Source organism: Rhinatrema bivittatum, chromosome 8 (assembly GCF_901001135.1).
Source record: "Rhinatrema bivittatum chromosome 8, aRhiBiv1.1, whole genome shotgun sequence".
NCBI classification, from domain to species: domain Eukaryota; kingdom Metazoa; phylum Chordata; class Amphibia; order Gymnophiona; family Rhinatrematidae; genus Rhinatrema; species Rhinatrema bivittatum.
In genome coordinates, this window is record NC_042622.1 from 75477364 (window position 1) to 75503178 (window position 25815).

At 45.9% G+C, this 25815-nt stretch overlaps 1 protein-coding gene across 1 annotated transcript in view; it reads left to right on the top strand.

Annotated features, from left to right (window-relative positions):
- GSS (glutathione synthetase) overlaps positions 1 to 25815 on the top strand; it is a 153080-nt gene that overhangs the window by 61617 nt on the left and 65648 nt on the right. Inside the window, exons 7-8 of the mRNA XM_029614256.1 lie at positions 10921 to 11001; positions 23395 to 23472. Coding sequence (XP_029470116.1) covers positions 10921 to 11001; positions 23395 to 23472 — 159 coding nt within the window. The remainder of the gene's footprint in view (positions 1 to 10920; positions 11002 to 23394; positions 23473 to 25815) is intronic.

The window sequence follows — 25815 nt, forward strand, 5'->3', positions numbered from 1 at the left end:
GGTCAATGACGTTCGTATATTCACCGTTTCAGATTAGCCCCTAACAAACGACACCTGCCCTGGAGTAATAAAATCAGGCAAGACAAGGGCCAATTGATCTGCCAATATCTTAGCCAACAATTTGTGATCAAAATTTAACAAAGAAATAAGACTATATGATACAGAAGTGGGATCCTAACCAGGTTTAGGGATGAAGGTAATAACTGCTGTGTTTGTATGTGGGGAAAATGTCCCCTATCAAATAAGGTGGCAAATGTTCTATAAAGCAAAGGTGCAATTTGTTCTGCTAAAATTTTATAAAATTTACCCGAGTAGCCATCAGGACCCAGTGTCTTCAACACTTTAGCCTTGCAAATTCCCAATAATACCTCTTCCAAACTAATAGGCCTATTTAATTTTTGCAAATGTCTGGGCTCAAAAGAACGCAGACTCAAATTTTGCAAAAATTCCTTACATTTAAATCATTATAACCTCTTTATAAAAATCTACAAAAGCTTGCAGTATCTCTTGATTAGCATTCAAAATTTTCCCCTTTGATTTTAAATGGAAAATAAAAGAGAACCCAATGTTAATTTAATCAGATTTGCCATCAGCTTACCTGCTTTGTTATTATGTTGATACAGTTTGAACCTATAATACTCTATACTCTTTTTGGCCCTTTGGTGTAATAATGTGTTCAACGCCACTTGTGAAGAAAGGGATGCCTCTTTGTTAGTGCTAGTATTTGCGGTTGCTAAATAATTTTTCATTTTCTGCCAATTGGATTCCAGAGTTAGTTTGCTTATCCATGACCCTATGTTTCCATACAAGGAAAGAGTTATAATACCATGTAAAACAGCCTTAGCTGCGCACCATGACAAAACTGGGTCCTCCTCAAAGTGGACTTCATTAGGAAAAACATAATCCTTCTACCTAGTTTGTAAATAGTCTTTAAAAGCTGCATCATTAGTTAGAAAATACGGGAATTTCCAAGGCGGTCTAAGAAGTTTCTCTCCCTGGGTTCGCAATGTAATGCATATTGGAGCATGAGCAGAGATCTTAATTTCCCAATCCCAGCTTCCTCTACCCTGGAAAACTCACTACTAGATGTCAAAAAGTAATCTATCCTGGAGAAAGTATCATGGGCTCGAGACATGTTTGTATAATCTCTTTGAAACAGATGTCAAGCCCGCCAGGCAATGCAATTCCGAATTCAAAAAAGCTAATCTTTTCCCCTTATCTAAGTTCCCACTTCCTTTAGCAGAATATGATTTATCTAAAGACAAATCTCCCACCATGTTGAAATCACCACCCAGTATGAAAAGAGCATCGATGTTTGGAACCAAAAGTCTTACTAAATGCATGAGAAATGTATGGTTATTTGTTTGGAGCATATACAGTGCAACCTGTTTCCTATCAAGCTCCACCAGTGTGCTCACATAGTGGCCTTGAGGGTCTTTAATTACTTTTACAATCTTTACAGAGACATTCTTATGCACTAAAATGGCAACTCCTGTGGACCTAGTGGTTGCTGATGCATAACTGATTTGCCTGACCCACCATCTCTGAAGCTTCTGATGTTCAACATCATTCAAATGTGTTTCCTGTAAAAAACACAATGTCTGCAGCCATCTTTTTAAATGCTGCAAGAATTTTGGTTTGTTTGATAGGTGTATAGATATCACAAACATTCCATAATACTATTTTCAGATCAGATTTAACTATAAGTACACTCCCAGGGCAAGTAAAGCCGAACAGCTATATTAGGAAAGCAGGACCCTTCCCAGCTAAGGCCCACACCTAATCTCAATAATCCCCTTTTATGAATCGGACCTTTTTGTAACACATCATTACTTTCAGACCACCATACATTCTTCCCACCCGATCCAGCTTCCCCCATTCCATTAATCTGTGTACTGCCTTCTTGAGTTCTATGATTACTGAGTCCAACATTGTTGGCCGTTCTGGAGAAGGAAAAGCCTTCGCCATTTTGGTGATTCCCAACCAAGGTTTCTCCTTATCATTTTCCTTCTCTTTCTTCATCAAACGAGACGACATTCCTTTTTTGCCACACCAGTGACTTGTCAAGGGTTACTTGATCGTCTTCAATATCAAAAAACTACGATCTGAACAATGTGATGAGGGTGGATTTAGTGGCAGAAGAGATCGGAGCAAAGGGAATCACATCCTCCCTGCTCTCGGCACCACGTGATCCTCCAAGCTTCTTATTTTATTCAGAAGCCTCCTATATGGGACAGTATCAAAAGCTTTGTTGAAATCCAAGTAGATCACATTAAGCACTCTTCCATGATCCAATTCTCTAGTCACCCAATCAAAAAAAAAAAATCAATCAGATTTGTCTGACAGGACCTTCCCCCTCATGAATCCATGCTGCCTCGGGTCCAGCAACTTACCGGAATGTAGATAGTTCAGTATCCTTTCTTTCAGCAGCGTCTCCATTAATTTTCCTACCACTGAGGTGAGGCTAACCAGCCTGTAGTTTCCAGCTTCCTCTCTGCTGAAACTCCCATTTTCAGGGATTTATTGAACATCTCTGAGTTCCCATAATATTCTGGGCCTTGGCCATTTTGTTTTCCTAGCTTGTCTTGTACATTCTCTTCTGTAACGGGAGTTGCCTACCCCATTCTCTTCTACCGTTTTGTCAACCAGCAATGGTCTTTCTCCAGGGTCTTCTTTAGTGAACACCGAACTGAAGTATTTTTGAAATATTTCCACCATTTCTTTGTGTGTCTCTGCAAATTGCTCCTTGTCACGTTTCAATTTTATTATATCACTTCGGCTTTCCTTCTTTCTCTTATATATCTGAAAGAAGAAAAGCCCGAAGTCTCTCTTTACCTCTTTGGCAATCCTTTCTTCTGTCTCCCTCAGTTTCACCAGGTATTCTTCCCTGTGTTCCTCTTTTTGGGATCTTTTGTACTTCCTGAATGCTGATCTTTTTGCCTTCATTTTTGCAACCACCTCCTTTGAGAACCAAATCACTTTCTTTTTCCTTGTACATTTGTTTACTTTTCTAACATATAGATTTGTTCTCTTAGTAATAGCTCCTTTTAATTTGGCCCACTGTTGATCCACCTTGCTGATTTTCTCCATCTTCTAGTTTTTACTCTAGGTGAATCCCTATTTTGTCAAAGTTGTCATGTTTTTGAAATTATATATCACACAGATGAAAAAGGACACCCTGCAGTTCTATTTGGACATTGCCCTACACAGCTGTTGTGATTGCTCCCTCTAACCATTCCCTGGCATTACTCCGTCACTGGATCTTGTCATGATTCTAATCTGCTTCAATCACTGTATTAGGACTTAGCCAGACAAACTGTGGATTTGAAATTCCCATCATGTTTAATGCCACCAGTTAATCTTACTAAGTTTATCCAGATAAAAACTTAGCCAGGTAAATATAGGGTGTTATGGGGCAGAACTCACTTATCCAGATATCTTAGCTGGATAATACTGATAGTCAGCTTTATCCAGATAAGTCTAGTTGTGCCACGAGGCAGTCCTAAACTTATCAGGATAACTTTGATATATCTGAGAATATTCAGCAGTACAGCCATGCTGCTGAATATCCTTATCTGCCTGCGGCTGAATATCAACCTCAGAGACTGCGTGCCTTTAGAAGCAACTGAATCTGTAAGCAGCACCAAGCCCTCTATTTCTTAAATTGGAGAGGCGACAACTCAAGGACATATAGCATAGCTCTCATATTTATACTCGTAAGGCACATTAGTGAATCTCTTTTCACAGAAGCATCAAATCTCCAAAAGCTAAGCTTGTCTTGCTTTATATTTAATAATTTTCTAAATATCTGCTAGCTTTTAAACAAACAAAAACAAAACAGAATTTGTTAATCTGTTAGCTTTTTTATTGTTGTGCTTCTCTTTACTAACCTGAAGCTAGATAATAGAAGGGTTTTGAGATTTTTAATCTTAAACTGCTTTAACTGTTAATTGAGTGCTTTTGATAACTTGTACATATCTCCCTAATAACATTTGAAATGTGTGTTAGAAAAGGAAATCTACGTTTAGGCAAAAAGCACAGAAAAAGTGTCTGGGAAGAACAGCAAGCTGAGGGAGATAAGCTGAAAAGCCATGTGCTCAAATGCGCATGAGCCCTTCTTGTTGTGGCACAGTTGACGCTGCCTCACGGGCAAGCCCATGAGGCCTGTGCCGACAGCTGGAGAACACGCTTTGGGGCAGGCCAGATTAAGGCTTCACCTGGAGCAACCGCTTTCCCGCAGGTTGAGCCCTTAGGTTCTGGCAGTCAGCAGGACTTAAGGCTAGGCTTGAGCAAGACCAGGCCGGAGCTGTGTGACATCATCTGCCAGCGCCTGCCCAGAGGCTTCCTGCCATGGGGCCTACTAAAGAGGATTTGCACCGCATGAGTGTGCCCGGGGAGAAACCCCTGAAGAAGATGGTGGCAGCGGCATCCTTTCCTCTCAGTAAGTCTGGGTGGCATCAGGTGAGTAAAGCCACTCGCCTGTGAATGGCAAAATAGCAGCTTGCAATCTGAGCAGAAAGTTTCAGATTTACAGGCCCTAATTGTGGAGGCAGACTTGAATATTGTTGCTGTCATGGAAACATGGTTCAGTGAGTCTCATGAATGGGATATGGCCATTCCAGGCTATGATCTGTTGAGGCAAGATAGAAATGGCAAAAAGTGGGGAGGAGAAGCTCTTCATATTGAAAACAATATCCTAGTAATTGACATGCAGGAGGAGGTATGGGTGAAAGAAGAAGCACTGTGATCTAGTCTTAAAAAATATGATGGCACTTCCATTTTCACTGGTGTGAGCTACAGGCCTCTGAATCAGAAGAACTAGATAGAGATCTAGCTGAAGATATCCAAAAGGGAAGAAAGAAAGAAAGAAGCATTGCTCATTGTAGATTTTAATCTACCAGATGTGGATTGGAGTATCCGTGTTGCAGAATCTGTGAGTAGTAGGAAGATTATAGATGCCTTTCAGGGAGCTCTGCTTAAGCAAATGCTGAAGGACCCCACAAGGGAAGAAGCAATACTGGATTTGATGCTCACAAATGGAGATATCTCTACTGCCCAGGTAGGTGTCCAGTGATCATCAGAAGGTATGGTTTGATTATAGCAGCCAAGACTGAGAGAAGTCCTGGATTTCAGAAATACAGACTTTTTGTTAAATTGGGATGGTACCTTCAGGAGGAGAAAGGCTGAAAAAAGATGGGTGAAGTAGAACAGTGGGCTAAATTAAAAGGAGCTATAACAAAGGTACAAATAGTTATGGGAAAAAGAAAATACGATTCTCTAGAGGTGGCTAAAAAAAATAAGGGCAAAAAGATCAGTGTTCAAAAAGTATAAATGGACTCAAAAGAGAAACACGGAAGAACATCTGATGTAGCAAAAAGAGACAAGAAAAGAAATCAGGATGGCAAAAGCTCAAGTGGAAAAAAAGGATTGCCAAAGAAGTAAAGTGAGGTGACAAAACCTTTTTCAGATATATCAGGGAAAGGAAGAAGGCCAGATATGCGGTATTGTAAGATTGAAAGGAGACGTGGGTCATTGTATGGAGAAATATTAAATACTTTGATTAAAACAATAAGAATTGCCATACTAGTCAGACCGAAGATCCATCAAGCCTGAATCCTGTTTTTTAAATTTTTTTTTATTTATAAAATTGTAAGAGATTTGTAACATAAACCATAAGGAAATGCAGCCACATGTACAAACAGCCAGTGAAAAATCTATAAAGAAAAAGCATGACTGCATCTAGTCCACATAACCAGAGAGAGGGACAAGAAAAGGAAAATAGCACCAAGCCAAAAACAAGATAACCATTTAATAGGCCATGATCTCTAAAATTAACAATTTAATAACTTTCAGTTGACAACTTATATCAGATCAAAAGAAATAAAAATTATTTTGCAAGACTTCTCTCTTTAAAATCTTTCAAGTGGGAAGGGTCAAATAATTCATATACCGCGTTTGTCTCCACTGGGAGACTGGTCCATGCATCCACTACCCTCTCTGTAAAGAAAACTTTCCCAGGATTATTCCTGAGTCTAATCCTTTCTATTGTCAGAGGCTTGCCTCCTGTGCATAGGAAACCTTTGAGATATTTAAATGACTCTATTATATCTCCCCCATCTCATCTTTCCTCTAGGGTTTACATGTTTAGATCTTTAAGTATATCCCCATCTGCTTTAGAACAAAGACAGCTGACCATTTAGTAGTCAACCTCTGGACGGACTCCAACTGGTTAATATATTTTTGAAGGTGCAGTCTCTAGAATTATACATAGTATTCCAAATAAGGTCTCACCAGGGACCAATACAGGGGCAGTCTCGCCTCACTTTTTCTGCCGATCATTTCTCGCTCTATGCAACTAAGCTTATTTCTGTATTTGCCATTGCTTTATCCACCTGTTTGGCCACCTTAAGATTAGCAGATAGCCCTCCCCAGATCCCTCTCTTCTTTCATGCTTAGAATTTCACCTCCAATATCGTACCTCTCCCTTGTGTTTTTGCATCCTAAGGGGTAGATTTTAAGAGGTACGCGTGGACGTACATGTGCGTGCAGTACCCGGCTTGTGCACATGTACACCTGATTTTATAACGTGCATGTTTATAAAAATCGTGAGTCGGCGCACGCAAGGGGGTGCACAATTGTGCACCTTGTGCGCGCCAAGCCGCTCTGCTTTCCCCCATTCCCTTCCCTTCCCCTACCTCCCCCGCCCTTTCCCCCCTACCTTTTTCTTTTTTTTTTTTTTCTTCTTTAAAACTTACTTCAGCCCTGGGGCTGAAGTAAGTTGCGCACACTGGCCAACTGCCAGTGCATGATCCCCGGCACAGCTGCAAATGGCCGCTGTGCTGGGAGCCTCTGACCCCGCCCCCTTCCCGCCCCTTTTTGCAAGCCTCGGGACTTACTCGCGTCCCGGGGCTTTACGCATGTCGCCGGGCCTTTTGAAAATCCGGCCCTAAATGCACTGTTCTGTATTTTTAGTCGTAAATTTTAACTGTCAGACCCTAGACTATTCCTCGAGTTTTGTTAGATCTCCTCTCATGTTTTCCACACCTTCTTGGCTGTCCATCCTGTTGAAAATTTTTGTATCATTGGCAAATCCTTCTGATATGTCACACACAAAAATGTTGAAAAGAACCTGTCCAAGGACCAATCCCTGAGGCTCACCGCTAGTAATACCTACCCTCCTCAGAGAAAACTCCATTTACCACTACCTTTTTGTTGCTTCCTACTCTGTCCAGTCAGTCACTCTACCAAGGGCATTCATTTTATTTATAAGTCTCCTATATGGAGCTGTGTCAAAGGCTTTACTGAAATTTAAGTGCAACATCTAGAGCTCTCCCTTGATCCAACATGTTATGGTTTTGAGGTGTTGGAGTGGATTCTTGGATACTGCGGTGATAGCCATTCCCATGGGGAGGAGGCCCGTGAGGAACTGCAGTACTAGGCTAGACTCGAGACACGTAAACACAGAAGATTTGTCTTTATTATATAGTAGGATGATACCACCAGAGGTGGCACTAGGGAAGTGATCTAGTAAGAGCAGTCCAGGGGCCCTCGGCAGAGGAGACCCATCCCACAATGATAGATGTTAGCAGCTCTCGGTGGAATAGGGAGTCCCGGCTGTAGGTGAGATAGACTGATAAAGATTAGATTACTCACTAAGTTGGTAGCTGTATTGATGGAGATCCCAGCAGGCAGAAGTAGTTGGATTGCAGGCACCAAGGTAGGGAGAGCAGGCCCTCAAGGAGCGAGTACCTGGTATCCTAGATAGGCACCTGAAAGAAAGCCTAGGGCCCCTGAGGAGCGGGTACCCAGGTTAAATGATAAACCTCGAAGGGCAGAGAGAGCTTCTAGCGGCAGAAGGAAGCGGCAGAGTAGCTTAGACCGGAGGCAATCCAATCCTTGCTAAATACCCAGATGGCATGACGTCACTCGAGGGGGACGCCCCCGAGGTTCCCATCATGACGTGGATAAAGACGTGGGTGGCATGCGTGCGCGCACCCTAGGAGGCCCTCAGGAGAAACATGGCGTATAGCCTTGCCATTGCCGTTCCGGGGATGCCGGAGAGAACGGCATGAAGACGCGGCGGTAGCCATCTTCCCAAGGCTAGCGGGGAGAGCAGAAAGAAAGATGAGGCACAGAGGTCAAAGCCGTCTGAGACAGACGGACTCAATACAACGCTTTGGTCACCTAGTCATAGAAAGTAATCAAATTGTCTGTCAAGTTTTACCTCTGGTAAAATGCTGCATCAGATCTTGCAATCCATTGGATCTGTTTTGGCAGCAGTTCCGTTAATTTGCTCACCACAGAGGTTAGACTAATTGGCCTGTAGTTCCCAGCTGCCTCCTTCCACTTTTATGAATAGGAATCACATCCACCCATCTTCAGTCCTCTGGAACTGTTCCTGACTAAAGAAGCATTGAAAAGGTCAGGCAGTAGAGTTGCCAGGACATTTCTTAAGTTCCCTTAATACCCATGGATGTATCCCATCTGGCTCCATTGCCACATCTACTTTAAGTATAGTTAGCTGCTCACGAACACACTGTTCTGAAAATTGATTGAGGTTTACCTCATTGCCAATCTTCTTTGTGTTCATTTTAAGTGGTGCTGCTCCAGGTCCTTCCACAGTGACTACCGAAAAGAAGTATTTGTTAAACAATTTTGCTTTTTCTTCATCAGTCTCAACATTTATGCCTATCAACATTTCTATGTGGTTTTCATAAAAAAACATTCATAATATTACATATTAACATGAAACAATACAATAAAAATAAAACAAAATAAAAATGACATCAGCATAATAGAACCTGCCATACTAACAATCACAGATTAAAAGCTTGCTGAAATAAAAAGGCTTTCACCATCTTACTAAACCTTGTCAGCATATTTTTGCCTTTAGGACCTGATGGTAAGCTATTCTACAATGTCGGACCTTGTACATAAAAAAAAAAAAAAAAGGTGCTCCTGTGACTCATCTAAACAAATATCTTTAAAGTAAGGTACATCCAAGAGTATTTGGAAAACCAACCTTAGTGATCTAGTTGGTTGATATGGTTTTAATATTACATTAATACTATGTGGAGCTAGGCCATTAATCCCTTTAAAAACCAGCATAATAAATTTAAACTTCACTTGCCATTTCACAGGTGCCAATGATATTTCAGCAAAAAGGGATTTATGTACAGTTGAATCAATATTCCAGAAATAACTCTAGCAGCTGAGTTTTGTACATATTGCAACACATGCAATATATTTTGTAGCAAGCCAAGATATAATGCATTACAATAGTCAATTAATAACATGACTAGTGCAACACTGTTTTTAGGTCAGCTTCATTCAAAAAAAAGGGCGCAATCACCTTAGCATATGTAACTTAAAATATGAGTTACATACCACTTGCTAATTTGTGGGCAAAGAGAGAGGTTGGTATCCATTATGATACCTAAATTACATACCTCTTTGAGCTAATGGTTCTAGTTAATGATTTTGGCATGCTCTCAGATGGGAACCTAGATAAATAAAGGATCTCAGTCTTGATTAGTCTATTGTTAGTCTGCTACAATTTTAGTTTAGAAAGACAACATAAGAAATTGCCATGCTGGGTCAGACCAAGGGTCCATCAAGCCCAGCATCCTGCTTCCAACAGAGGCCAAACCAAGCCATAAGAACCTGGCAAGTACTCAAACACCAAGAAAATCCCATGTTACTAATGCAATTAATACCAGTGGCTATTCGCTAACTAAATTTGATTAATAGCCATTAATGGACTTCTCCTCCAAGAACTTATCCAAACCTTTTTTGAACCCAGCTACACTAACTGCACTAACCACATCCTCTGACAACAAATTCCAGAGCTTAATTGTGCGTTGAGTGAAAAAGAATTTTCTCCGATTAGTCTTAGATGTGCTACTTGCTAACTTCATGGAATGCCCCCTAGTCCTTCTATTATCTGAAAGTATAAATAACCGATTCACATCTACTCGTTCAAGACCTCTCATGATCTTAAAGACCTCTATCATATCCCCCCTCAGCCGTCTCTTCTCCAAGCTGAAAAGTCCTAACCTCTTTAGGCTTTCCTCATAGGGGAGCTGTTCCATCCCCTTTATCATTTTGGTTGCCCTTCTCTGTACCTTCTCCATCGCAACTATATCTTTTTTGAGATGCGACGACCAGAATTGTACACAGTATTCAAGGTGTATTCTCCTTCCTGAGACCCTCAAACCCTAAACTACCACTAAACAAAGTTCTGAGCTTAGCTGCTTGAGACTCCTTGGTCTCTGAGCTACCACCAAGTACAGGCCTTACTGGAAAAAATGACAAGAGGTGGGTGGCACCTTATAGACTAACCAATTTATTGAGCCTTCAAAAGCTCATGCTTCAGTAAATTGGTCAGCCTATAAGGTGCCACCCGCCTCTTGCAATTTTTGCTAAATCAGCCTAACACTGCTATCCCTCTGAAGGCCTTACTGGAAATATTAATCTATCCTGCACCAAAACATTACACCCACTAAGTGCTGATCTGGTTAAGAGTGCTCAGCTGCCTGAAACCTCCAGTCCCTACACTGCCACAGAGCACAGACCTGACTAAGAGCATTCATCTGCATGAAACCCTTGGCTCCTGCACTATAACTAAACTGGAGCCTGCCTGAGAGCACTCAGCTGCATGGATCTCCCCCCCCCCCCTCCCCACTGTACACTACCACCAAGTACTGGCCTGCTTGAGAGCCCCAAACCGTACACAATGACAGGGAGCCTGCCTGAGAGCACTCATGTGTCTGCAATCCCCATATTTTGGCACCATTACTGAGTATGAGCCTGAGTGAGAGCATTCATCTGCCTAAGACCTGTGGTACCTTCACTGCTGCTAAGCACAGTCTGGCTAAGAGTGCTCACTTGTTAAATGTGAACCTTTTGCGTGTGTTTCAGGGCCATCGTGATGATCTTAGTGGAAGACATCCAGAGGAACATTTTTGATCAACGCTACATAGAAAATGAACTGTGGAAGAGGTAATGGTGTAGTAGCGCATCTACTATTGCTGCAATCCCCTTCATCTTCAATTTAACTTTACTACTCAGGTTATAACAAACTATGTCACCTATTTGCTAAACATCAATACAGACATAGACATATTTTAAATGCTTGCATTACTGTTGAGAATGTGTTAATGCATTTGCATAAATATGCAGCTTTCATTTAACATTTATGTGTTAACTATTTAAATGCAATTTTGAAATTCTATCAGTTAGTTAAGATCTTCACACTAGGCTTTTTTGATGTTCCATCTCTAAAAAGTGTTTGCTTATGCTTTACAAGGGAATCTGCTTTCTCTATCGCAGCTCCAGTTCTATGGAATTCCTTTTCCATGGAACTAAGACTTTGCTATTCTGAGGTCTATTAAAATCCTCCCTTTAAAAAAAAAAAAAAAAAAAAAAAAGCTTATAAATAAATGGGGCTAAGTTTGGTATCTAAAACTTTAACACTGTTATAGGATTGATCAGTAAGCTACCTTTCTTATGTCTTTGTTTATGTTTGTTTTTTATTATACATTTGTCTTTATGAATTTGTTTTGTACGTTGTTTAGGCCTTTGTGTTTGGCGAGTTATAATTTTAATAAATTGTAAAAATAAATAAATGTAAAAATATAAATGATCTAACAATGCAAAATTATAGTAGCTCATTTAGATGTAGATGCAGCACAGTTTGCATGAATGCATGCATCTGTGTTAATAACACCTTTAATGCAAAACCTTAGCAACATTATTGTATAGAGTCCATCTAACAAGACAGAAATTCAGAGGCTAATATCAAAGGACCATCATTACATAGTAGTAGTTATGCAGATAATGTTTAGGTGACCTATGACTCACTTTCCACTAGTGAAAGTTAGGGGTTTTTTTGAGTCCTGGTTCTAGATCGACACATTTCCTATCTATTTTTATGCTGTATTATATTTTACTACTGTATTATTTAATTGTTGTATTTGCTTGATGTAAACTGCCTTGGCTTGAACTTGTTTCAAGGAAGGCAGTATGAAAGCATAACATAAAATTTTATGTTCCCTGTACGTACCAGGATCAGTCCAGGACACCTGGGTTGTGACTCCGCACCAGTAGGTGGAGACAGAGCAAAACTTGTGGGCGGAGCCATATATAAGCCCCTGTGCCAGTCACAGCCCCTCAGTCTTACTCTGTCTCCAGTAGGTGGTGCAGGTCTAGTCACAGCCTCTGAGTGGCCTGAGGACTGATAGTTGGTTAGTCAGGGTCATGGTGGTTTTATTGGTTTCAGTTTATCGGTTTTGGTTATTTAAAAAAAAAAAACAAAAAAAAACAAACAAAGAAAGAAAAGGATTTGAAGGTGAGAAGAGACAAGAAGAAGCTGTCCGTCCTGCCTCCCAGGGGGGTGGGAAGGTTCTGAGGGGACTATCCCCCCCTGGTTGAGGCCGCTGCTGAGGGTCGAGGACCCGGCCTACCACTGGCAGCAGCGTGGGGGTGACACCGGGGAGCCCGGTTCACTCACCCCCAACAGAAGCAGGAGACCCTGGACAGCGTCAGGTTTGCGTATAAAAAAAAAAAAAAAAAAATTGTACTTTTATTTTTCTTGTGCGGCTCTCCGTTTCTTCGCCGGTGGGGGAGTTTTCTCGGCTCGGCTCGGCGCGGGGAGTGTTTTCGGCGGTAGGAATTGATTATTTTAGTTTCTGTCTTGTTAGTGCGCCGTCCGTTCCGCCGCGACCGCATGGAGGCCGAGGGGAACGGTTGGCCGTGCTTGCGGCTCGGCGCGCGCGCAGCTCCCGCGTGAGGGGATTTGCTCCGTTTGCATCCCGGGCGGGAGGGACCATCCGGGACAGACAGGGGGAGCCGATCCCGGTCGGCACGTTCGCAGTCGCGCGTTTTCGCCGCTCCAGTCATGCCGGCTGACCCCTTCCCGCTCAGCGCGGGAGCGGCGGCCATCTTGGGGTCAGCTCGCGAACTTGTGCGCGAACCGGTAGGGAATCCCGGCATGCCTCCCGCGTTGTCTCCTTAGCGGAGGCCTTCGGGGGGAGTCCCCCGGGGGGGCTGAGTCCTCGGATGAGGCTAGCGTGGATGGGAACTCCTCGTTTCGGGGTCCTCATTTTTCGGACGTTTTCGCGCCCACGCGCCTCTAGCGAGCTCGGCTCTCCTCAGGCTGCGCAACGAGGGGCGCAGTATCGTTGGCCTTGCTTCGGGGGGTGCTTGTTCGGCGGCGGCATTTCGCTCTTGCGGCGTACTTGGTCGCGGGGATCGTCCGGTGGCCTTCCCCAAGCAGTTTTCTGCCTGCCGCGGGCAAAGATTTAAAAAAAAAAAAAAAAATTCTACACAGACTTTTCACGCGAAATTTGGCGGGAAAGTCGGCCATCTTGGTGCGGCGTCGAGCGCGACACCAAGCGCGGCAGGCCCCAGGGGTTTGTTCCCTCATTTCCGTTCCCCCCCCCAGTCGCCGGCTCCGCGGTCTGTTTTGCCATCGGAGGCGGTGGGGGGGGAGGACCGGGGGAGACACGCCACGATCTCTGAGGGACTCTTTGTCCCTGGTTTTTCTTTTGGCCAGGCATAGGCCCTTTAAGGCTGCAGTGCCCACAAGCGACCTTCTGGCCAGGCGGAGAGCCTGAGAGGCCAATCAAGTTAGGACCGGACGCGTACTCGGCCGCAGTTCGCGGTGGGGCGATTCTTAGCCAAACGCCCGTTGCGGGCCATACCGCCTGGTTTGGGCACAGTCCCTACCTCTGCCTCGTCGGATCCGGTAATTTTCCTAGGTGTCCTCCCCTCCTCCGAAGGGGGCTGAGGGAGATGTCGACGTTTGAATCTTCTGGTCCGGAGATTTCCAAGGCGCCCTCCCCGCCTCCGAGGGGGGCTGAGGGGGATGGCACGCCGCCGCAGTGGACGGCTGGGCAGGCACAGCCTTCAGAAGGGGATTACTCGAGCTTTATCCACCTCTTCATCAGGAAGGAGCTGGCCCTTGATTCCCACCATCCTGGAGGGGTTGGTCATCCCACCCCGCTGGGGGTAGTCTCGGCTGGGCTTCATTCCTTTTCACCTGTCTGTGTCAGCCCTGCTCTATCGAGAATAGGATACTCCGGCTTTGCACCTCCAGGTCACGAACGCTATGGGTAAGCTCTCTCTCTTGCCAGGAGATCGACTGATTCCCGAGGCTCGAGGATAAATTCAGGGTGCGGTTTTCATTTTCGACCAGGTCCCGCTTTCGTGATCCCAGGACGTCGCGTTCTCCAAAGTCTCCTGGTCAGTCGTATAGGTCTTCTTCCTCCCGGACCCCGCCATGGCAGCAGCAGTCCTTTCGGGGGAAACAAGGGAGCCCCGGCAAGCGTGGTTGATTTCAGTTGTAGAGAGATGGGCCGGTGTATCGTCAGACCAGTGGGTCCTCCGCGTGATCAGACTCGGCTGCCTCCTCTGTTTCCGGTCAACCGCACGGCAGGGGCCGTTACTCCATTTACTTCGTCGTCCCCAAGAGAGGCGGTACGGCAGATCTATTCTGGATCTTGGTTGAGTGAACTGATGCCTTCGCGATGCCTTCGCGTTTCTCACTTCAAAATGGAGTCGGTTCGGTTGGTAATTGCTGCGGGGCGGCCCGGTGAGTTTTCTGGCCTCCCTGGATTTCGCGAAGGCGTATCATCACATAGGCATTCAGCCGTCGTTCCTGTTCTTCATCAGGTTCTGCGTTTTTAGGATGGCACTGCCAGTTACAAGCGCTCCTGGTTGGTCTCGCGACGGCCCCCGCACGTTCACGAAGGTGATGGTCGCGGTGGTGGCGCGGCTGCGCCAGTATGATCTCCTGGTCTATCCGTCCCTGGACGATTGGTGGATTCGGGCGAAGCCCGAGGATCAATGTCTGTTGTCAGTGGGCCAGGGTCTTATACCTTGGCAGTCCCTAGGATGGGTGGTCAACTTCAACAGGAGTCATCGGGCACCCTCGCGGACCTTGAAATTTCTGGGAGCCGTTGTCGACACGTCGCAGGGCTAGGTGTTCCTGTCACACGATTGGCGATACGAGCTGCCAGCTCAAGTACGGCGCTTCTTGTCTGCGACTGCCTTGCGGTCCGGGGTTATATGGCTTCTGAACGGCAACATTCACGCCTGCGCTGGTTTCCTGGGCGTTCGCTCATCTGCGGCCTTTTACCATCGTCCTTACTATCTTGCTGGGCGCCGGTTTCCGAGGAGTTCCACTTACCGCTTCCACTAGGGGGACTCGCGAGGTCCAGCCTGCTCTCGTGGCTGGATTCCAGTCATCTGTCCTCTGGAGTGTCTCTTCTGGTGCCCAATTGGACGGTGGTGACCGCGGATGCCAGCCTCTCCGGTCGGGGAGCGGTCTGCCTAGGGAGCTCGATCCAAGGCCTATGGTCAGTTTCGCTAGCCCAGTGGTCTATCAACAGACTAGAGACCAGAGCGGTCCGCTGGGCTCTGCAAGCCTTCCTACCGGTAGTGCGGGGAAAGGCGGTCCGAATGTTGTCGGACAACGCGACCACCGTGACCTACATCAACCTCCAAGGCGGGACAAGGAGCCCACAGGTGGCGGAGGAGGCTCAGCGCTTAATGGTCTGGTCAGGACTCCATCTCGGCCACATGGCAGCCTCTCACAGTGCAGGAGTCGGCAACGTTCAGGCGGATTTTCTCAGCCGGCATCGCCTGGATCCCGGTGAGTGGGAACTGGCGGACGAAGCGTTGCCTCTCATTTGCGAGAAGTGGGGAGTGCCCCACATGGATCTGATGGACACGTGGCACAACGCGAAGGCTCCGCGATGTTTCGGTCGAAGTCGAGAAAAGGGGGCGGAAGGCGTCGATGCGTTGGCGCTTCCCGGGCCGACGGATGTTCTGCTGTACGTGTTTTCTCCCATGGCCAATGAACGGCAAGATTCTGCGGCGCATAGAGTTGCTCTCAGCCATCGTGCTCCCGGTGGCACCGGAGTTGCCGCGCCGGCAGTGGTTCGCAGACCTCATCCAGCTCACAGTGGCGGCACCCCTTCAGCTCCAGGGGATGGCGGGTCTACTCCATCAGGGCTCCGTCTGTTTGGAGACTGCGGATCACTTCTGCCTCGTGGCATGGTTTTGAGAGGAATCGGCTGAAGAGAAAAGGTTACTCAGCTGCGGTGGTAGCCACGTTGCTACGTTCCAGGACACAGGCGACGTCCCTGGCTTATGTCCGTGTCTGGGTGGATTGGAGGAATGGTGCGTGCAGCGTGGGGTGGTCCCTACTGCGGCTTCTGGCGTTCCTCCAAGCAGTTTTTTGCCAAGGTAAGGTCTGGCTTGTAGTTCCCTACGGGTCCAAGTGGCGGCGATTGGTTGTTTGCGAGGTAAGGTCCGTGGTACTTTCCTGGCTCTTCACCCGGATATCTCCCGTTTCCTTCGGGGAGCCAAGCACCTTCGTCCTCCATTGCGTCTCCTCTGTCCGGCTTGGAACCTCCATTCCGTTCTCTCCGCTTTATGCGCGGCGCTGTTTGAACCCTTGAAACGCTTAACTATTCAGGATCTCACGTTGAAGACGGTGTTCTTGATGGCGATTGCTTCGGCACGGCGTGTTTCGGAGTTACGGGCTTTGTCCTGTAGGGAACCCTTCTTGTGTATTTCCGATTCCGGAGTTTTTTTGCGGACGGTTCCTTCCTTCCTGCCGAAAGTGGTGTCGGCTTTCCATGTTTTTCAATTGAGCTATCCGCTTTTGCGGTCGGGGAGCCCTCTGATCCAGAAGCGAGGGATTTACGGAAGCTTGACGTGCGGAGATCCCCCCTTCGCTGTCTGGAGGTCAATTATCCATTTCGGGTCACGGCTCTTCTCTTTGTTTTGTTCTCTGGTTCAAAGAAAGGAGTTGCAGCGTCCCGCACGACGCTTGCCACTTGGCTCAAGGAGGCCATTGGTTCGGCGTACTTGGTGCGGGGGAAAATCACTTCCCGTGGGTCTTCGGGCTCCCTCGACTCGCTCTCCAGCTGCGTCTTGAGCGGAAGCTTCTCAGGTGTAGCCTCAAGAAATTTGCAGGGCGGCTACCTGGAAGTCGTTGCATACCTTTATCCAGCATTACCGGTTGGATGTCCGGGCTCACGATTCCGGGGGATTTGGAGAGAGGGTTCTCCGAGCGGGACTCTCTGCTTCCCACCCTCGGTAAGTTGGCTCTGGTACATCCCAGGTGTCCTGGACTGATCCTGGTACGTACAGGGAAAGGAAAATTAGTTTCTTACCTGATAATTTTCGTTCCTGTAGTACCAAGGATCAGTCCAGGATCCCGCCCGCAGGGCTTCGCTACAGTAACGGAGAGTCCGCTCATCATGTTTTCTTAGTTTTGCTGTTAGCTTGTTTAGCTCTCCCGGTTGGGGAATCCGGGTTCAAGTAGGAGTTTGGTGTTAGTTTAAAGTTAGAAGTGCATTTTCTAGCCAGTTTTGTTACTTGGTTGCATGGCTACTTTGACATTACGTATGACTGAGGGGCTGTGACTGGCACAGGGGCTTATATATGGCTCCGCCCACAAGTTTTGCTCTGTCTCCACCTACTGGTGCGGAGTCACAACCCAGGTGTCCTGGACTGATCCTTGGTACTACAGGAACGAAAATTATCAGGTAAGAAACTAATTTTCCTTTAGGAGAACACCTTTGACAAGTCACATTACCTCCCGTTGTCTCATATTCCTCCTTAGAATGTAAGATCTTTGGGGAAAGGACTTGTACCTGAATACTGGTCGCCATCATAAAAGGCTGCATATGTCTAGTAGTGCTATAAAAATAAGCACTAAATAGAATCCCAGTGAAAATGTAGGTGTCTACTTAGCCAGGTCTGTCTGGTAGGCTATGTAGAGAATCTGGGAGGCAGGATGTTTGGGCAACACCTTTGTCATTTGACAAGGGAAGGGAGAGATCTGGTTGTGAACTAATTAAGTAATTTTGTATCAGCCCTATACAGTAAAGCGCAGCCGCAGTTACCCTGTTTCTAACCCGCTGTGTACTCACAATTTCGCCGCGTAAGTCTAACCCGCGATTCACTATCTGTTTTTACCGATCCTTACCGGTTCTTTAACTCGCCACGTATCCCTTTCCGCCCGCGGCATGTATATGTATGTAAACGATCCGATTAGCTATTCCCTCCCATACAGTAAAGTGCGCCCCGACTATCGCCTTTTTAACCTGCTATCTTGCCGCGTCTTTAACCTACTAATTTACCGCCTACCCTGACCCTTGCATTAGTGTGGTGAACTTAGCCGCCTGGTCCCAAACCAACCCAATCCACAGAAAAAAAACTGCTTCTCGCACTTAGCCGCCCAGTCCCAAACCAACCCAATCCACAGAAAAAAAAAATGCTTCTCGCACTTAACCGCCCAGTCCCAAACCAACCCAATCCACAGAAAAAAAAATGCTTCTCGCACTTAGCTGCCCAGTCCCAAACCAACCCAATCCACAGAAAAAAAATGCTTCTCGCACTTAGCCGCCCAGTCCCAAACCAACCCAATCCACAGAAAAAAAAATGCTTCCCGCACTTAGCCGCCCAGTCCCAAACCAACCCAATCCAGAGAAAAAAAAATGCTTCTCGCACTTAGCCGCCCAGTCCCAAACCAAACCAACCCAATCCAAGCCCCAGCAGAGAGAGACGAAATTTAGCCGCCCAGTCCCAAACCAACCCAACCCAATCCAAGCCCAAGCAGAGAGAGAAGAAATTTCACAGTCCCAAACTTTCCCCCAGCCCCCGCTCACCTGCCCTGCCGTGATGCATCCGAAGCGATCCCGTGGTCTTTTTCTTTTTCATCTGCTATGTTACTATGAATTCATGCTGCTTGGGTCCTATAATCTGATGGAAAAAAATTCTCTGAGGACAAGCAGGATGATAGTCTTCACATATGGATGACATCAGATGGAGTCCAATACAGAAAATTTATGTCAAAGTTTCTAGAAACTTTGACTAGGCACACTGAGCATGTCCAGCATGCCCTATACCACATGTCCACACGGGGTCCCTCTAAAGTCTCTTTCTTTCCGTGGAGCTGTGAACCTTGCAGTTTGATTGAACTCTAAAAACTTGGCTTTTTTCCTTCTGGAAAGCTTAGAGATTTTCATGATTATTTTTCTTTGGTCTGTCACTGGGTCCCTCTCTGTATCTTTGCGTAGTTTCCCAAATCAAGGTTTTCGGAGTTTCGGGTAAGTTTCTTTTCGTGGTCTGTTCCCCCCCATGATGGTGGTGCCTCAGTGCCTGCCAGCCATCGACGTCTGCTACCATCGTTGCATCCTTCTACCCTTTTGTTTCACCCCATCATGGCCACATCTGGCTTTCGTTGATGCCTCCAGTACCTGAGAACCACTCCGATCACCAATCCTCATGAAGTTTGCATCTTCTGGGAGCATCGCATGACATCCAGGGTTGCCGCTTGTGCGCACAGATGACCCCAAAGGGATGTCTGGTTCGACTCAACAAGATGGATCAGCTCTTAGGGTCAAAGATGTCCGAGCCATCGGCATCAAAGGACCTCGAAGCTGCACCGATGGACACCTCACCATCGACATCAGTGGGACCATCTGTTCCGTTGAGGTCATTGGTGGATAGGGGCACCAGAGATGGATCATTGTTGATCTCCTTTGGGCCAAGGATGCCAGGTTCATTGTCCTTGACCTCAGCAAAGAGGAAGGACTCGGCCAAGCATCAAGGAAAGCCTAAGAAGCATCGGCACCAGTCCCAGTCAATGCACGGGGATGCATCGCCTTTTGCCGTGATGCATCCGAAGCGACCCCGTGGTGAGGAGCACTCACCCTCCATCAATGCCCGGGGTCCATGACTGTCTCCACCGATCCTGGTGCCAGTTGCTGATCCCCCTCGCGGGTCCCAGGAACTGGCTTCCTCCCAGTTGGTGTTGGCCTTGGCAGCGTTTGAGGGGGAGCTGGAGCGTAGAGTCCAGCTGGCAGTGGAATGGGCGCTGCAGGGCTTTGGTCCTGTGGCACTGACCGGCACTGGAGCTGGTACCATCTATCCTTGTACCACTCCTGGAGAAGCTCGATGTGCTTATCGGTGTGTTACCAACACAGCTGTGCCCCACTAGGCACCAGTGCCTAGTGGGGCACAGAATCCTTCCCCAACCAATACGGTGGTTGTCACAATTCCTCCAAGGAGAAAGCTCTGCCAAGGCTGGTGGAGATGCCGCGTAGTCCCTCGTCCAGTTCCCCCTATGACCCCTGGGGGGATGATCTGATGGAGTCGACCTCCGAGGATTCCGATGGTCTCCTGTCAGACCCTTTTTCTCCAAATAAGCGAAGGAATTCTCGGCCTGAGGACTTAACCTTCATAGGTTTTGTGAGTGTCTTGGCAGAGGCCATCTCATTCCAGTTTTTGACAGAGGAGGATGTCAGGCACAAAATGCTTGAGATCCTCCAGTTTCTGGAACCTCCTAAGGAGATCGTGGTGGTCCCAGTAGACGAAATCCTTAAAGAGGTGCTGCGGAGGATTTGGGAACATGCACACACAGTGGCTCTTATTAATAAGATGGCGGACGGGATTTACCTCGTCCAGAAGGCTTCCGGATTCATTAAGCGTCAGCTGCCTCACCAATCAGTGGTGGTCGAATCCGCCCTCAAGGCTGCCAAGCGCTCGTGGGACCTATTCCTCAGTGTCCCGGGAAAGGACCACAGAGCGATAGATGCTCTTGGGAGGAAGGTGTTCCAAGGAGCTATAATTATTGCCTGCATTGCTGCCTACCAGCTTCACATGAGCCAATACTTGCAGGGCATCTGGAAGCAGGTGTGGGAGGTGGCTGAGCAGCTGCCTCAGGAGCAGCAAGACACTCTCATGTTGCTGGTGCCCAAGGATCTGGAATGCGGGAAACACTAGGTCCATGCGACCTACAATTTTTTCGAGATAGCATCGAGGGTCTCTGCAGCGGGTATTGGCGCCTGCAGAATGGCATGGCTGCGGGCCTCTTATAGCCGACCAGAGGTAGAGGAACAACTCACTGACATGCCGCATACTGGAGAAAATCTCTTTGGAGATAGGGTGAGGGATGATGTGGTCCCACTCCGGGACCATCATGAAACCCTCCAGCAACTCTCCGCCAGTACTCCAGACCTGTTCTCCTCTAGGAAACCATCGAGGCCAGGGCCAAGGAAGTCTTTCTTTTGCCAAAGAAAGTCCTAGCCTCTGCTTCCTTGATCCCGTCAACACCATCAGAGCTCTTGCGGCTGTCCCAGGCAGCAGAGAGCTTCCAAGACCTAGCAAGCTCCTCAGTCAACTCCGAGGATGGGGTTTTGACTGGGCCGTAGGGAGCATAAGCCACTTGCCCATACCTGGGACGATGGACCCTCTGGTTGGGGGCAGGCTGTGGTTTTTAACGAATCAGTGGCCCAGTGTAACTTCAGACCAGTCGGTTTTGTCCATTGTCTGCCAGGGGTACTAATTAAATCTGTTGGGTGTCCTGCCAAATTGCCTTCCATGCCCATTTTGGGGGCCAGTAGCACAACAGGAGGTACTACATGTGGAGTTCTCCTCCCTCTTAATGGCCAGAGCAGTCAAGCCCATACCTTCAGGGCAAAGAGGGCGGGGATTCTACTCCAGGTACTTCCTGATTCCAAAGAGAACAATTAGACTTGTCCCATTCTAGACTTGAGGGCCTTGAACAAGAAAAGCTCAAGATAGTTCCCTGGGCCCTTTGAGCCCCCTTTTTTGCAAAAAGGGGATTGGCTATGCTCCTTCTGCCTAAAGGATGCATACACCCATATTGAGATCTTCCTCGATCAAAGGAAGTATTTCTGATTTATGGTGGGAACATAGCACTTCCAGTATTGGGTGTTGCCATTTGGGCTTGCATCCGCCCCACGGGTCTTCACAGAATGCCTGGCCATGGTGGCAATGCACCTCCATAGCATGAGAGTGCACATTTCCCCTATTTGCATGATTGGCTGGTGAAGAGCACGTCTCGGGCAGGGGCCTCCAGGTCCATATGCTTGACCATCCGGGTGTTGGAGTCACTAGGGTTCATTCTCAACTCTGCAAAGTCTCATCTTAGTCCATCACTCTGTTACCAACATCACCGGTGTTATTTATGCCCATTGGCACCTGGTTAAGTGTCTGCTGGTCCCTTTTTGTGTTGGGGAGCAGCCTGTAGCTAGAGATTCACCCATGTATGAGGACCACTATTCTGCTTGTCCTCGGAGAAAGCAGAGTTGCTTACCTGTAACAGTTCTCAGAGGACACCAGGATGTTAGTCCTCACGAAACCCACCTGCCACCCCGCGGAGTTGGGTTTCTCCTATTTTTCATTTTTATCCTAATTCTGTGTTTCGAGACTGAAGAGGGGACCCCATATGGATGTGTGGTATAAGGCATGCTGGGCATGCTCAGGGTGCCTAGTCAAAATTCTAGAAACCTTGACATAAGTTTTCCATATTGGGCTCCAGCTGATGATGTCACCCATGTGTGAGGACTAATATCCTGCTGCCCTCTGAGAACAACTGTTACAGGTAAGCAACTCTGCTTTCTCCACTATCCTTTGAATTAGTGGGTTTTTTATTAATTTTTCCACCTCTGAGGTAAAACTAACTCAGATATAGTTGTCAGCCCATCTTTTGCTTTCTGGAACCTTTCCTGTGTTGAGAATGTGATTGAACAGGGGTCAGTGAAGCTGCTATGCTTCTCTGTTCTCTTTATATGCCAAGTTGTATCCTTTATGGCCCCACTGCTTTGTCCACTTTCTGATTTGCTAGTTTCAGACTAGTTTTCTCTTTTTAAAATGGGCTGCAGAACACCTCGCTACCATTTTAGCTGCTTTCATTTATTTGCGGCCTCTTACCAAGCTCTTTTGTGAATATTGCACAGAAATATTTGTTCGATACTTTGGCTTTTCACTACTTATTTCCACATATGCTTCCTTTTCTTTTCCATCTCACAATCCTGTGCCTACCTTTCTTCCTTTGTTAATATCTTAACAAAGGCCTTGCCACATTGCTTTCCTGTCTTAGCTATTTTCTCCTCTATTTGCTTCTTTGTTCTCCTGATCACCTTTCCTGCTTCCCTTATGTTTTCAACCACTTTTTTTTTTTTTTTAACTATACTTGTTTCTTTTTCCTCTTGTCTACTTCCAAGTTGTAAAGTTTTTTTTTTGTTTTGTTTTTTTATTACCCCTAAAATAACTCCTTTTTAAATGTACTATCTGGTCATCTACTCCATCCAGTTCAGATGAATCTCTCGTACTTATATCAGATCTTCAACTATGTTGAAATTCCTGCCTTGACCACATATGTACATACTCTGATCTTTACTGACATTTGTCACATACCTGTCTCTATAAGATCTCCAATTTTCTTTATAGAGAAAACTGTTCTGTCCTAGTATGGTGGTTAATTATATGTCTCTCTAAACATGTTTCGGAATGGTATAGAGAGAAAATGTCTGTGGTACAGTAATTCTGTTTTGTAATTATTCACAGGAAGATCCCTGTCATCCGGAGGACCTTCTGCGATGTGTCTAAGAGAGCGTCTTTAGATAAAGACAGAAGACTTTATATGTACGTGCATGCGAACCCTTATATATATATTAGTCTCATTGCTGGATGATATCTTTCCAATCTTGGACAGAGGGGAGAGTGCTTTGTTGGATTGTCTAAATTTGTCTAGTCTTTTGATTTGGTGCAACACCTTTTATTGTTGCGGACATGTAAAAAATTGGGATTAAAGGGTATCATCTTACAACTTTTTATCTGAGAGAAGACAATTGGTTTCTTTTCAAGGAAGTATATCAGGACAGTATGAAATTAAGTATGGTATTCCTTAGGGATCATCATCATCACCAATTCTTTTTAATATATTTTTGAGCATGTTAGGAGGAATTATTAGATCAGGGCATCATTCTATATATTTATGCTAATGAATTACAAATACTGACTCCATTGGGTAAAGATCCAGAGAAATGCTATAAGTATTACTTCTGTTGAGTCCTGGTTGAAAACCAAATGTTTGGTGTTAAATGCCTCTAAAACCAAGGTATTATATTTGGGATATTCTGATTTGGATAAACTGTTAAAGTTGAAAGATGTGGAAGTAACTCTTTAAAAAGAATTAAGGTTGTTAGGAATTACTTTAGATTCAAGATTAAGTATGGAAAAACATATTTACAGGTAATGAACATCTATTGTAGAGCCAAGATGTTGAGCTTTATCGGGCTTTTTTTTAGATTTGGCTGTTTTAAAATCTGTGGCATATGCATTAATTTTCTCACATATTGAAAATTGTAATGCACTGTATTTTGTATCAAAATCAGTATGGAAACTGCAGGTGATTCAGAACATGACAGCGAGGTTAGTGATGGGGAATTTGAGGAGGACTGCAGCGAGTCCATTGTTACTGGAACTCCACTGACTTCTGTTAATTGAAAGATGCAAATTTAAAATCTTGATAATGGCTTTTAAAAGCTTGTGGGGTATTGGAGCAAAACAATTGGAAAATCGTTTGCAATGATATGAATCTAGCAGAAATGTGTGTGAAACTAATAAACATCTACTGCAAATTCCTGCTGTTAGGATTTTTTGTCATGCAAGTCTATGGAACAGATCATTTTCCTTGTCTGTTCGAAAGTTGTGGAATGACCTCCCTTTGAATCTAAAGGAAGAAAAAGATATCCTTAGTTTCCAAAAATTGTTAAAAACCTGGTTAATGGAAAGGATTTGTGAATGATGGGATTGTTGTCAGCTTAATCGTCTGTATAAACGTATCCGGATGAAGCTTGATTGGAATATTATTTTTATGTTGTACATTGCTTAGAAAGTTTTTTTTGTTTTAATCAGTTAGGTGATTCAAGATAAATAAATATGCTCTTAGTAGTATGTAAGCTGGTTCCCTCGATGTTGCTGCATCCAGCATACTAGAGGAAAACTGAGGCTGCAGGACTGTTCCTCCACCTCTGCTTCCCCCTCCCGCCGGGGGGATGATGTCATCCTTCTGCGCTGCATCTTGTGGTAGCAATAGCAATGCTGGAAGCGGTGGGGGCCGATAATCAGGGGGACTCAAGGTGGTTTCCCCGTACAGCGCCGGAGCTCCCTCTCCAGACGCCGAAGCAGGGACAATTTCACCCCTTACTTCCACTGTCGGCGTCGCAAAGGAGGTTATCGGTCTCTGCCCAGAGAAGGTAAGGCTGACTCCGGGGGAAAGACCTGAACCTTTCCCTTTCTTTTTGGAGGCATCGTCAGTCAGGAAACGCATAACAAGCAGAGCGGCTTCCCTTGCGACCGTTCACGCCGCCATCTTGGGCCTCCCCAGCACCAAGCTAGATTCTCTTGACAAATGCTGACATAGCAAGAGCTACTCATCTGTTAAAATACAGTCCTGAGTAATGACTGAAGCAAAGAATTCATTTAGTTTTTCTGCTGTATCCTTGAGCACACTTTTTTACCCTTTGGTTATCTAGTGGTACTACAGACTTCCTCACTGACTTCTTGCTTTGAATATTCTTGAAAATTATTTTGAGTTTTTGCTTCACTAGCGAGCGTCTTTTTTCATATTCTCTTTTGACCTGCCTTATTCATGCTTTACATCTAATTTGCCAGTGTTTATTCTCTTTCATATTTTCTTCAATTTGATCCACATTTCAGTTTTTGAAGGATGTCCTTTGGCTTTAATAGCTGCTTTGAAGGTGGAATAAAAATTAAATACATCTTTCACCTCACCATTTAACCATGTTGCAATTGTTTGGTCTTTCTACCTTTTTAGTGCATGGAATACTGTTAGCTCTGTGGACCCTTGAGCCGGCACGAGCGCTGGATTCACCCCCGAGGGACGGCCCCCAGAGGTCCTCGTTACCGGGAGGCGGTACAGGTCCAGGAGACCCAGCAGGAGCTTCACCTATACCAACCCAC